The 13,328-nt window shown below is 42.8% G+C and overlaps 1 protein-coding gene across 3 annotated transcripts; it reads right to left on the bottom strand.

Annotated features, from left to right (window-relative positions):
• Positions 1-13: 13 nt before the first annotated feature.
• Positions 14-13,081, bottom strand: fubp1 (far upstream element (FUSE) binding protein 1). 3 transcript variants are annotated; one of them, XM_071924321.2, is made up of 20 exons: positions 12,951-13,081; positions 12,342-12,465; positions 11,832-11,867; positions 11,615-11,654; positions 11,448-11,494; positions 11,265-11,336; positions 11,093-11,150; positions 10,808-10,970; positions 10,546-10,644; positions 10,223-10,318; positions 10,024-10,126; positions 9,220-9,459; positions 8,260-8,420; positions 7,671-7,822; positions 7,443-7,519; positions 6,810-6,935; positions 6,401-6,475; positions 5,739-5,801; positions 3,672-3,829; positions 14-3,350 (listed from the first exon to the last, which is right to left on the bottom strand). In XM_071924321.2, the coding sequence occupies exons 1-20, from the start codon at positions 13,041-13,043 to the stop codon at positions 3,342-3,344; spliced, it is 1,992 nt and encodes a 663-aa protein (XP_071780422.1). In that variant the 5' UTR covers positions 13,044-13,081; the 3' UTR covers positions 14-3,341. The 3 variants fall into 3 exon arrangements, with proteins under 3 accessions (XP_071780422.1, XP_078143596.1, XP_071780423.1); XM_078287470.1 differs by having other exon boundaries at positions 12,375-12,465; XM_071924322.2 differs by lacking the exon at positions 6,401-6,475.
• Positions 13,082-13,328: the final 247 nt, after the last annotated feature.

Raw genomic sequence — 13,328 nt, 5'->3', positions numbered from 1 at the left:
AAATTAGTCCAACTTATTTGTTACAACTTTTATTAATGGACATGGCAACAATGCAAAAGTCAAAACAGTGATTCCAAAAACAAGAATACATTCGATAATATACACAGCACATGAAACCTTTTGTTTACCTCTAAGGCATGCTCCTTATTTCTCACTTCTGTTTTGTCTTCTACACCCCCACGAACTCTGTGTTGAGACACTTAGCTCAGAGGAAAAGAGCATCTCACACGCATAGAGTGAACAGCTTCAAACATATGCGACCTTTCACTACAGAAAAGTGTGGTTCAATTTAAACAAAAACTCACTACCCCAAATTTACTGCCAAAAAAAAAAACTAAGCGTCTGCCATTGACATCCACAAAGTACATCAGTTCCTGGTCCTCGTCCAACTTTCTAAAGCATTGTTTCTAAGCAAATTCCTATTATGACAGTTATTGGTGAAGGCATTCAAGCGAATCAAGAAAAATGAAACAACCATCAAACAACTCTCAACACACTATGGCATGGTTAAAACAGTCAATCCGAGCTGAAAACATGTATCTGGCCAACACTTTGCAATCACAGAATTTGCATTTCATTGCATTGCTTTTTACCTTATCACTGGAGCTCTCGAATGGTCTACGTTCAGCAGTGGGATTGACTCAAAGGATCCCTCCTTTTGGGACAAACTACCACAGGGCCTGATTCTACGACCTAAGCTTGCAGCATCCTCCAACACTGTGAGCGAGAAGTGAAGGCAGCAGCGTTTCAATAGTAGATTTGCACTGCACTTGGGGCAAATTCACACCACCACAGAAAATGCATGTATTTTACTGTTGGGACCTGGTTGTTGAGCACATTTCTAACCTCTGACAACAGGTTTGCATTGCATGCAATGTGTTATACCAAATGTCAAAGAGGTCACAAAGTCAAATTCTCTAAAGCATCATGATGTACACTCACTGCCAGACTTACCGGAATGCAAAAATAAGGCTAAAATCGGAAATACTAAGCACATACTACAATGACAATATTTCCTTAGTGAGCCTAGGCAACAAGTGGAATACTTTTGTTCAAGTTGTGTTAAGTCAGATAGTTTTAAGAGTCAAACTTGATGTAACAAGTCAAACAGCTCATACCATGCAATTCATTCATGAGAGCACATTATCATCTAAACAAGGGCTGCTGATATTCAATATCCTGGACATTGCTTACGACTCTAAGCACAGATTCATTTTTAACGACACAGGTAAGCATTTTTGCGCATGTATATTGGTCATGTCACTGGTCAAAACACTGGTTTCCTTAGGTTTCGCTTACCTGTGTTATTGCAGCAGAACCTAAGGTGCAAGGTCTGGGATGACACTGCAAAGATCAGATATTGCACTGTTTGCCATCAGTGAACAATGCAGTCAGTCAAATATTTGACTTAAAAATTAATAGCCTTTCAGAACAGTGCTCATTCAGATAGTATGTCAGATATCAACAGAAATTCTGCATCGCTGAGCTAGTCAGAAGCACTTCCACTAATGGCATTCCACATGCTCATAGGACATTAAAAATAAAACAGCAGAAACCTATACATGCTACATTGAACGGTGCTGGAATCACAGTCATTAATGCAACAGGACTTTTCTGAGCAACTTGAATTAATCTTGTAATAAATGGCATTTGAAAACATGATAATCTCAACTAGACAATGGCACTTAGCATGTCAGATGTTCAAAACGCGGAAACCACATGTACAGCCATAGAGAGTTCCTACCAGGAGTGTTAGAGAGAATGCTTTCATATTAGACACCCTCAGTTCAGAGTTCACACAAAAAAACAGTCCAACTGGCACTGAATTGCTACCTACAAGGAGAATCTAGAACAATCTACAATGCAAACTGAATCAACATACTGTATGCGTTCAGAGTCTGAATGTTATGCAGTCAGTGGAGTCAAACAAGGGGAAATGTAACAGTCTCAAGAACATGTGGTACAAGAATCAACATAAAGTCCAAAGTACTATGCCTCTCCTCTAACATTTTATACTTACCCAAAACTTAGAGGGGAAAATTGCAATATTTTTTGACAAAATACTACATTTGTTTGCAACTTCTCAAACATCACAAAGCGTTTTGTCTCTTAAAGTCACAGTATTGTACTTACAGTATAGGAGGGCTCAACTCATGGACGAAGGACTGCTTAGCCACCCCCGACCCTACAAACCTATGTTCTTATATTGGATAAACACTAACAGAATGGGCACAGCAAAAAACGACTTTTGCAATTGTTTTTATATTATCAAAAAAGTTTTTTTTATAAAAGTCCAACAAATTCATACATGTGGGTTCACTGTCAGACACTTGGAAAATGGGGGAGAGAACAAATTTTTCAATGCAATGCATTTGATACAGTGACAATTTACCTTACTGTCCTGCAAAGGAACGGCACAAAAACACTAAAAATATGCAACATTTCTTGCAACCACGTTTTCTGAGGAACATGTTGGGAAAAAAAAAAATAAAAAAAAAAAAATACTTGCTTACCGCTTTTCTAAACTTGCCTGTGAGGGAGGAAGTGTCTATCAAGGCAAAACACAGTGCATACTACCTCAACAAAGTCAGCAAACCAGGCAAGATTAAAGAGAATGCCACAACAACGCAGTTAATGCATGAGTTACATACATAAGCCACCTCTAAGCTTTCTTACGACAAACATCTGTCTACTGCTAGAGTCAGGGCAATGGTCAGTAAACAGGAGTATAAACAAGGTCTATCAGCAAGGAAATTCATTGGTCTGAACCACTCAGGATCATTGCACGCAAATAATGTATCTAAGAGCCTTGTAGACAGTTGGAGAGAGACAGACAGGACAGCGCAACTTTGAGTCAGCCATTTTGGACAATTAAAAAAACCAGAGAAGGCCTGCATTTGAAGCTTTTCCAAAATCCCCATGGTAAAAACAAAAACATACATGATTTCATTTCAACCCTTTTTTAAACCACCCCAACTTACCAACACAGGAGGTTTCATTTTGTTTTATTGCAAAACACAACAGGCAATATCATTTTAAAACTGAGATGATTTACATGGTAATGACTACAGTTTAATAAACATGAGTTCTAACCACATTTTATGTAGATACAGGGCTGGAATGACCATATGTATAATTACCTCACTAAAAACAAAGCATTTACAAGAAAAAGAAAAACAAAAAAAAAATGAAAGAGGACGTGTTCGCCGGGTAATCTGCCATCTATGTGAAACACTTTCAAACCAAGGAAATTTAAGATCTTCATCAAGGCGTCTGCATCCAAACATTTAACAAAGGATTTTGTTTCGACAATGTAGCATTTACTTTATGTCCACTTCACATTACTGGCCCTGTGCAGAAGAAATACATAGAAGATACATTGCATGTTAACAGCAGAAACACTGGACTCAGCTTCCCAAAATAAATAGCTAAAAACCTGTATGGGGAGGAAGCGGTATGGTTAAGTTTGCTGAGCTGCTGCGTCCGCCGCCGCCCTGTAAAACCTGAGGAGGAAGGGGGTTAGGGCAGAAACAAACTGGCTACACAGTATCTTTAAAAAACACAGGGAGTTGAAATGTGGGTTAAGAGAGCTTCAAACAACAATAGAGGAGACGCAGGAAAGGAGACAGAAATAAATGGATGCAGAGGGCAGGTTCTTAGCGGGGGTGTACCTGAGGGGCTTGTGGTGCGGCGCCCATCGCCTGTGGGCTGGCGGTGCCGTAGTAGGCGGCCTGCTGGCGGTAGTACTCTGCCCAGGCGGCGCTGTAGTCCGGCTGGCCTCCGGGCTGCGAGGCCGCTGCGGCCGCTGTGGCCTGAGGGGCGGCTTGACCTGCAGCGGAAAACACCGGAGCTGCTGTTAGTATGAGGAACAACCTCCGCCACAGATACACTACATAACTAGTCTAATAGTGGGCTTTAAGTCACAAGGAAACGGCATTTTGCTTCCGTAATGCGACACATTTTCGGTCGAAGTAGGATGTTGGGGAGGGATGTAACTAAGCAGCCAAAACCACGGGTGAATTTTGAAGCCAGTAAGGAAGTGGCGGCAATTCTTCCAACGTCCGCTAGAGGCCGGCTCCAAAAAGACTCCGAACTGCTCGAATCTATGCAAGTCAATGGGACCACAACCCAACTTCTCGCTAAAAATATGAAGTCAATATGGTTAGGTTATGGTCTCAGTAGCACTTCTTCTAATGCGTGCCCTTATGGCGATTTAAGATAATTGAAATTAATGAATTGCAGCCACCCAGGACACAAAGTAACACACGGAAACAGAAAACCGGTTTTCAAGGGTGAACGCCCAACAGAGTTTCCACTCGCACCACTTTTGTCAAGCTGCAGGTTTTATATGATGGAAGGGGCAGAGGAGGGGTTTATTTAAAAAAAATAATAATAATAATTCTAAATCTGTGATGGTATTGGTTAGAATTTTTCATGTTCACCTACAGCTACACCATGAAGAAATGACTAAAAACAGTTTCCCAGGAAGTAATGGGATTATAAAGCGATATAAAAAAAACACCAGAAAATAAAATGTAACTTTTTTGGCATTCATTACTAAATTTATTGCAACTTTAAAAAGGAACACTTTTTGGTAAATAAGCTCTTTGATCCACTTAACATTGTGTGACGAGATGGATACCAACGCATGGTAATACTTTCACACACTTCAAGTTCATTAGATGGTGCAGCCTAGCTTTACACACACCCCAACATACTAAATAATGACTACAGAGTTTCAACTGCTGCCAGTATCATCTTTAACAATGAAAAATGTTAAGATGATCTGGAGAGTTGTAATCCTTTGACATTTCTGAGGCGGAGAGCCTGATGCTTGTAAGAAGGGGAACGAACCCTCCACCGGTCCTCTGGGTGGCGGGACAGAAACCTTCTGTCTTTCTCTGGGGCAGCTGTGGGTGCAGCTGCTCTACTACAGAGGGCTGCAAGAGGAGCACAGCTGCCCATAACCTACTGTCCAGCTAATAGACCTACTTAAAAAAAAAACAACTCCCATCCAGAAACAACAAAAATAAGAGTTGATCCTGTGATGCCACGATGCGAAGCTGTTCGACAGGCAGATCAAGTTTGGGCACCCACAGAATATTTTAGTTTTGTTTCGCTTTCTCCAATTGTCAGTCTAGGGTGCTCACACAGTCACTTGTACCATCTTTCAGCTAACACCGTGAGGGCATCACAGGTTCAAGTCTTAATTCTCTCGTTTCTGGATTTGGGTCGTTTACAATTATTAACTAAACCATAACTAACTGGACCATATGAATAACACCAAGTCCTACAAGTAAACAGTATTCCCTCTTAAATCCATCTTAAATTGACTACCAAATAATCCTATTCCCAACACCAGGATCACACTTAATCGTTTCCACGCAACAGTTCCACACAAGATTTCTTGGCTCAAATGTATCGAGATGAAACAAATTAGACATTCAAATTTTTTTTTTTAAAAAGCTTGTTTTAACTCTGAATGCCTGACAAAATGTTATCATGAAAACTTTAGGAAGTGGCGGCAAAAAAAGGGGCAAAACACTAGTTTGAGGTCATACATACATTAATCAACACAGAAGTAGAAAAAGATTTGATGCATGCAACGCCTTCTTTACAACATGCATCTGCAACAATGATGCAGATCCGATTTGTAATGAATGACCGGGAAGTATGGCTTTTAGTGTATCAAGTGTGATCCCAGCCTAAAGTTTGATTTGAAAAGCAGGAGTTCTGACCTTGTTTCTTGTAATACTCCTCCCAGGCTTTTGTGTAGTCCTGAGGCTGCTGGCTCTGTTGACCTAGAAAGAGAAGAAAACAGCGTCAAGGGCATCCAAGTGTCAAACGGCATGCATCAGAAGACAAATGTCAAAACAAAAACTCACAATCTACATTCCTTACACCCATGATAATACCGACCTACAAATCCAATAACAACATGATTCACTTTGCATTTTATCCATGTATATTCAAATTGGCATTAGCTGGCGCTGAGCAGACAGCTAACTCCTCATTTAACACATTTCATTCAACATTAAATAGAGTATGCACATGAGACAGCAGTAATACATTCATGGCACATGAGCAGGTGGCAATACTCCACCATCAGTATGGACAGAGCCCTAAGGTAGTCTATAAAATAAGCTACTCTTAGGCTCATAAAAAGGTGATTCTGTGTGTCTTGACAGCTCAGTCCTGCAGACAGTCAAAGTGTCACATTCTAAACAGCATGGGCTTGAAATGTCAAACCAAGTGGCGGCACACCGTGAGACGGCTCCACGGCCAGCCAGCTGTACTTCTGCTTTTCTTCCCAAACCTCAAAAAGAAGCCGATTCAAAGCCCACTGGCTGTTTAGACTGTCTCTTGGCAATAGGTGTACACTGAAGCTACGTTCATATACCCATTTTCTTGTAATATTCCTCCCAGGCCTTGGTGTAATCTGCCTGTCCACTCTGACCTGGAGCCTGCGGGTCACCTGTTAAAAATGGTACAATGTAATTGGTAACCATTCTCTTCAAAAATAAGGGCAGTTTGTCCTCCACCTGCCTAGATCAGGCACTCGGCCTAGGGATGGTGGGGGAAAACTATCCTGTCCATGGGGTAAAGTAAAAAAAAAAAAAAACTAAATAAAAAACAAAGACGCTCTGTAAAAGCAAAGAAAATTTAAAAGATGAAACCAGCTCATCACTGGTCAGGGACAAACCAGTAAGTAGAAAAGAGTAAAGCCATTAAACTAGACTGCTCTACTCTGTCTGGCTTCCTCTTACAGAAGCAAACACATAGAGGCTATTGAGGAACAGGCTTGTTACCTTGGCCGTTGGTCTGAGTCGTGCCCGGGGCTCCGCTGGTGGGCGTCATGGGAGCCTGTGGCTGCTGGCCGTACTGAGAATAGTAGGCTGCCCAGGCCGCCGCGTTGGCATCAGCTGCTGCTTTATCTGCACACGACAAACATGTTTAGTTACCATGAACAAAGGCTGAGATTAAAAAGGTGGAAAACTTGCCGTAATAGCTGTCCACTACATAATACTTCATATGGATCACACCTGAATGTACTATGTTTTTCATTATCTTGAAGCCATTTTGATCTAAAGGCTTATGCTTAAAATTTGTTTAAAACCGATATAAACAGTGATGTTGATGCTTGTGTATGAATTTCTTTCCAAAGCCTTTGCATCAAGGCAAAGGGCGGCTACTTTAAAGAATCTAAAATATAAGATAGTTTTGATTTAACACTTTTTTGGTCACTGCATAATTCCAGTTGTTTTATTTCATAGATTTGATGCCTCAAAAGATTTCTCATTTTCACTGAAAGAGCCCTGATGGACGAAGTTTTGCTCCAACATGGAGGATAACCATGGCAATGAAAGCTTCTTAACTTGCTCAAAAGAGAGCCTTGGCCAACGCCACATGAACCAACGTGCCAACTGGCGGCAGGTACTCACTTGGATCAGGCTGGCCCTGCTGCCAGTGTGGGAAGCCGTTGCCCCATCCCTGAGGCTGGTAAGGCGCAGGAGGACCGCTGAGGAAAGAGACAAAAACAAAACACATTAACCCACAACACCCTGGAGGTTACACTAGATTTAGTGTGAGACCAACAGTGACTGCAACGAGCTTCGCTTAGCTTCAATTCCTAGGTGATGAATAAAATAAGACCAGTCTGCTGTACTCACTGTGGTCCTGGAGGTCCCTGGTTGTACGGCCCAGGGTTGTACGGGCCCATGGGTGCACCGGGGGGTCCAGGTGGTCCAGGGGGGCCGTGTGGGCCAGGACCTCCATGGGGGCCGGGGGGGCCATGTGGGCCACCCATTGGAGTGACGGGTCCCTGAGAAGGCAGACATGACATCATACGATCAGGGTAAGGCATGTTGGGTAGGCATGTTGACAGCAGAAATGGAGCCGTTTCAGGAGGTCTTCTTTAAACAGTTTATCAAGAAATTATACTTTTGATATTGATATTTTTCCAGTGTTCCACCCATTTCATACAGCATATATTTCCTATTTTTGGTATATTTTCCATATCACGTTCTATATTTATTCAATTTGCCTCAAGTCAGTTCTGCTGCTGTTACTTTGCACATCCTAATAATGCTGTAATCCATTCTTTTCTCCCATAGCTTTCATTCATACAGTCTACTTAGCATGTTCAAGTGTTTAAACTGCCATTTGCCTGTGTCTTTCTCGGTTATATCCCATTTCTATTTGCTGCTGCGATGACCCAGTAATTAGCCATCTCCCTACAGGTTAATATCAAACACTCACCCCAATTTTCTCCTCCACCAGTTGCCTGGCATAGTCGATCTGTTGAGGGGAGCCCCGGACTGTGAACATCTTGATGTTGGGGTCAGCGTTGGGCGGAGGGTTCCTCTGCAGCTCGATCCTGGCTCCAGACTGCTGGCTGATGCCCTTGATCGTCTCACCACCTGAAGCGTTCAAAAATAAATATTAACTCAACAGTCAAATACATCTTCACTTCTAAGGCATTAAACAGACGCCCTTATCCAGAACTAGTTACTCCATTACTGTATGGTTTTCCATTGCCAACTAGTAGAATCTCGCTTTTGGGATTTCCTTGCAAAAGGCAGAAGTAAATTTCTGCTGTTGTGATTCTATTAAACTAACGGTCTATTTTCAAATAATCAACGTGATTGCATAAAGTTGCTGGTCTCTCTAAGCACTACGTCACTGTCACTGCAATATCTATCGTGTAGGTCTCAGATTAGGGTAGGGTTAGGGTTATACATCACATATTCAGCGTGGTGCATGAGTTTTCATCACAGACCATACATGTTTTAAGTGTCTATTCGAATAAATTACAAGTCCAACTATAAAATCTGCTTTTATTCCTGTAACATTAACATAACAGCCAATACGAGGAGTCCGACAGCCAAAACAGCACCAAGACAGTAAAAATCTCTACTGAAGCATCTTAAAGTAAAAAAATAAGTAAAAAATAAAGCAGCCCAAAACAGTGCAGGGTAATCAAAAAAATCCCTGTGGCCTTGGAATATTCAATCCCTTCAAACAACCAGTATGTTTCCATCAACAGCCATGAACTCTATCAAAGTGTCTTTGAGTAATTTCTGATTCCCCCGATCTTTTCTTCCCTCATTTTGCCACAAAAAGTTATAAAAGTGAACACTCCCCAAGTATACTCGCCAACCTGAACGACCTAGTTTTCAAACATAAACCCAAGTGAAGTCCTGCTGCTGGGGCACTTGCCTTTTCCGATGATGAGGCCGGTCTTCATGGTCGGGACGGTGAAAGTGAACTCCTGCAGGCCACCGGGAGGGCCCATGTTCCAGTTGCCCTGCCCGCGGCCTCGGCCCCTGCCGCCCCCGTGTCCCGGAGGCCCGCCGGCCTGGACGCTCCTCAGCAGGTCGGAGATGATCTCTGCTGCGTGCTGAGCCTGGTCAGGAGGACCCATGATCTGGGCTATCCTCTCTGGTGTGCTGCCATCATCTGCAGGGAGAGAGCAGGGCAGTTAGAGGCTGGGGAGACGCCACACAACCAAAATCAACATCTGCACATTTCTAAAGAGACATTCATCATTGCTGAAGTCTCGTATGGCTTTCCATTGCCAACTAGTAGAATCTCAGTTTTGGGATTTCCTTGCAAAAGGCAGAAGTAAATTTCTGTTGTTGTGATTCTATTAAACTAATGGTCTATTTTCAAATAATTAACACAATTGCATAAAGTTGCTGGTCTCTCTAACCACTATGTCACTGTCACCGCAAAGTCTACTGTGTGTAGGTCTCAGATTAGGGTAGGGTTAGGGTTATACATCACGTTCTCAGCGTGGTGCATGAGTTTTCATCACAGACCATACATGTGTTTTTGAATAAATTACATTTTTGTCATTTAGCCGACGGGGTGTCAAGGCCACTTCAAAAGGATACATGGTTGTTGCTGAGATCAAACTTTAAACCTTCTGATTATTGGACGGCCTCTACAACCACAAGGCTACACAGCCTGGGTCTAAGCTACAGATACACAAGACGTAAATGTGCAGCCATCAACACTCACCCTGCTTAAACTGGATCCTAACACCTGTGTCGCTCTGGATTTTCTTGATCATCTCTCCGTTCCTCCCGATCACGATTCCTACCGCGAACCTGGGGACAGGAACCTAGAGAAAGAGAGAATGCAGAGCCAAAGTTAAGAGACCGCTTCACATCTCGTCCCCCAACGGATAAATGAAAGGACATGTGACTGTAACACTCACATCTAAGCTGTCTCCTCCCATCCTGGAGCCGTACTCGCCCCTCTGCTCCCTGAAGCCTTGGTCTCTGATCAGCTCCATCACCATCTCTTTGGCTTGCTGGAGAAAGACAGAGAGAGAGAACGGTGGTTTCCATCACACAGCTACTCCACTGGCTTACATCCACGTGAAAAAGGAGGTGTGTACTAGGACTAAGTAAAGTGTTCTGGGTTCTTAACAGGGATGTAATCAGGGACAACTCATGGTTCTCATGATTGGACTGTTGTGTGTCCCAATAAAAGTTTACTTTTCAAGTTAATCAAGTTGTTCAATAGTCAGACGCTTACCTGAACTTTGAAGGGTTCTCCTGAAATGCGGAGAGGTTTGTCTGAGCCTGTGTTTTGTGGTCCTTCTTGGATCATGACCATCTTCACTCCGGCTCGTTCCTGGGGGTTATGAGAAAAAAATATATCAATGATTTGCAGAGAAGTTACAGATGTGTCTTTGCACTACTGAAACACACAAGTTAAAGACTCTCACACAGCCAAATATGCCCTCCGCTTAAAAGGACAGTCTCCTTTCTCACTCTGATCCTGACTGGAGACTCACCTGAAGGCTTTTGATGGTTTCCCCTCCCTTGCCAATGACAAGGCCGGCTTTAGAGGCCGGGACCATAATCTCCTGGACAGACATGCCTGGGCCGTCGTTGTGGTGGAATGCTGGAGTCGGCCGTCCCTTCTCGACAATCTCTGTTAGTAGCCTCTTTGCGGTCCTAATTGGGGTTAAAACCAATATTAGCCAATTCCATCACAACTATTCAAGCCTGGAACCTACAATGAGCCACCAACAAAAAGTCAGATTAACACTACAGGGGGAAAAGGGTTGATAACTTACTGGATGGAGTCTGGTGATCCTGTTAATGTTACCGACCTCTCTGGCATCCCTCCACTGTCTGCATAAAAGAGAGGGAACCGTTAATGCACAATTTATGACAACAGATGTGTACAATGCTATTTATTATTGTTCAAATCCCCATTATCAACCACAGCAGCAAATCTCAACCTACCAGGGGCAATCTGTATTTTACATCCAGACTCCTGCTGCATGCGGGATATCTGCTCGCCTCCTCTTCCAATAACTGGTGGAGAAAAAAGATGATTGCATCTTAATATCCGATAACATTAAACAGACTAGGCAGCAGGTTTTGGGCGAATTTTCGTGTTTGTGTGTAACATTAAAGTCAACTCACTGAATCCAACCATTCCATCGGGAACCTTGAATTCCTCTGATGTCGATCTGAGAATAATAAAATTAAGTAGATGTCAATATGGACTTTGTAATATGGGGCCAAATGTGGATGTAAAACCAATTAATGTGATGGCAAAAACAGAGACAAGTGTAACTCTCAATATCTACCTTGGGGGACCGCCCATTCCTCCCATGGCCGCTGAAAATGCTGCAAAGAAAACACAAGATAAAGTCAGGAAATGCACAACAGTCACATCATTAAGAATTAACAATTTAGACCAATTACTACATATCCAAATGCAGACGGCAAGTTTCTAAATACATTTACAATGTTTGTTTTAGGCCAGTTACTACAGGGAATCATCAACACAGGGCTGATACTTACGGTCATTTGGAGCCACTTTCTTTGTCTCTGGTTGGTCTGTGAAGACATGGGGAAAAAGCCAGCATAAGAACCCATTGTTGAACCCGTTATCATGTTACTGACCTGACCGGGTTCTCCAAACTGCAGCTGGGGATTCATATATCTGAAATTGGCTTGTCAGCATGGCCTAAAATATGAATGGTTAGGGCAAAGTAACAGGGATATTGAATACTTTAAACTGCTAGTGGCTTTATTGCCAATGAATGTACTAAGATGAAGGTAAAGCTGAGATCTAAACACATGCCACTGAGAAATCCATATAGACTAAAAATGTAAACACGAACTACAGACTCCATAGTTATAAATAATGTACATTACAAACTACATTCCTTGTTTAAATACATTATTGATACAGATCCAATCTAAGTACAAAACATTCCTACTCATAGTCAAATACACTACCTTAGCTGCTAAAACATACAGGCAAGCATAACTGACGAGACTTGCAATGAATCGATTTAAGCCACTGACCTATATTGAGGTTAGGCATGGGAAAATACCCACCAGCATCTTCCAGGGGCCTTTTCTGGCCTCCGTAACCAAACTCGTTTGTTGTAGGTGCCGCAACGCCGTCACCTCCGATCTTTGCTGCGATCTAAAAGCACAAAGATAGAAAAGGGGCCGACAAGACTTCAGTGAATCTCCTCACAGCTCGTGTCTGGTGTATCTGGGCAGAAACACGCTGGCTGCGGCCTACACTTCGGCACGGAAGTCGGGCCCAACAAAGGAATGCTTTAACTTCCACATTAGCCTGCGAGCTATATTGGCGCAATGCCGGTCGGTTATTTTTACTAACCCAAGCGCGAGTGTAACTTTCTCATAACAGTTTATATCGGATATTTAACTATCAAGCACACTTGGCTAGGGTCACTTTGAGCTTTTCACCAGCCATCGAGCCATGATGTCCACATTTGCGCTGTGGCGTAGCCATCATTCGTTAGCTTAGCTTAGCTAGCCGTGTATGATGCTGCAGGTTCAGGTCCAGGTTGGCGCCCGCACGGTCACGAAAGAAGCGCCGAAACTCGCGATTTGCCACCGATTTCGACATTATTGATAACTGAATTGATCTTCCGTTCTTACCTGTCGCGCTCGTTGAAGAGCGTCTTTAAAGGCGTCGTTCATTCCACCACCAGCATTAGAGGACGGGGGAGCCACGTTACTGTAGTCAGCCATATCTGCAGCTCTTCTCCTCCTCGGCGAAACAAGATGGCGGTTTTCATTCGCGGGAGCCTCGCGGTCAGATGCTTTATCTCGCGAGATCATACACAACATCCGGTATCGTACATCATTTTACAGAGGTATTCTATCATAATGTATCTGGTGGCTGGCTGTGATCTAATACGACCATGGAAGTGTTATATGATCTTATGAAGACTGTAGCTAGTGTAGGAAAGCTACCAATAACTTGCATACAAATGCATCAAATTGTAATAATCGTTGCTGCCTCAATACAATTTG

The sequence above is a fragment of the Centroberyx gerrardi genome, chromosome 13 (assembly GCF_048128805.1).
Source record: "Centroberyx gerrardi isolate f3 chromosome 13, fCenGer3.hap1.cur.20231027, whole genome shotgun sequence".
Lineage (NCBI taxonomy): Eukaryota > Metazoa > Chordata > Actinopteri > Beryciformes > Berycidae > Centroberyx > Centroberyx gerrardi.
This window is presented reverse-complemented; position numbering and strand designations above follow the sequence as displayed.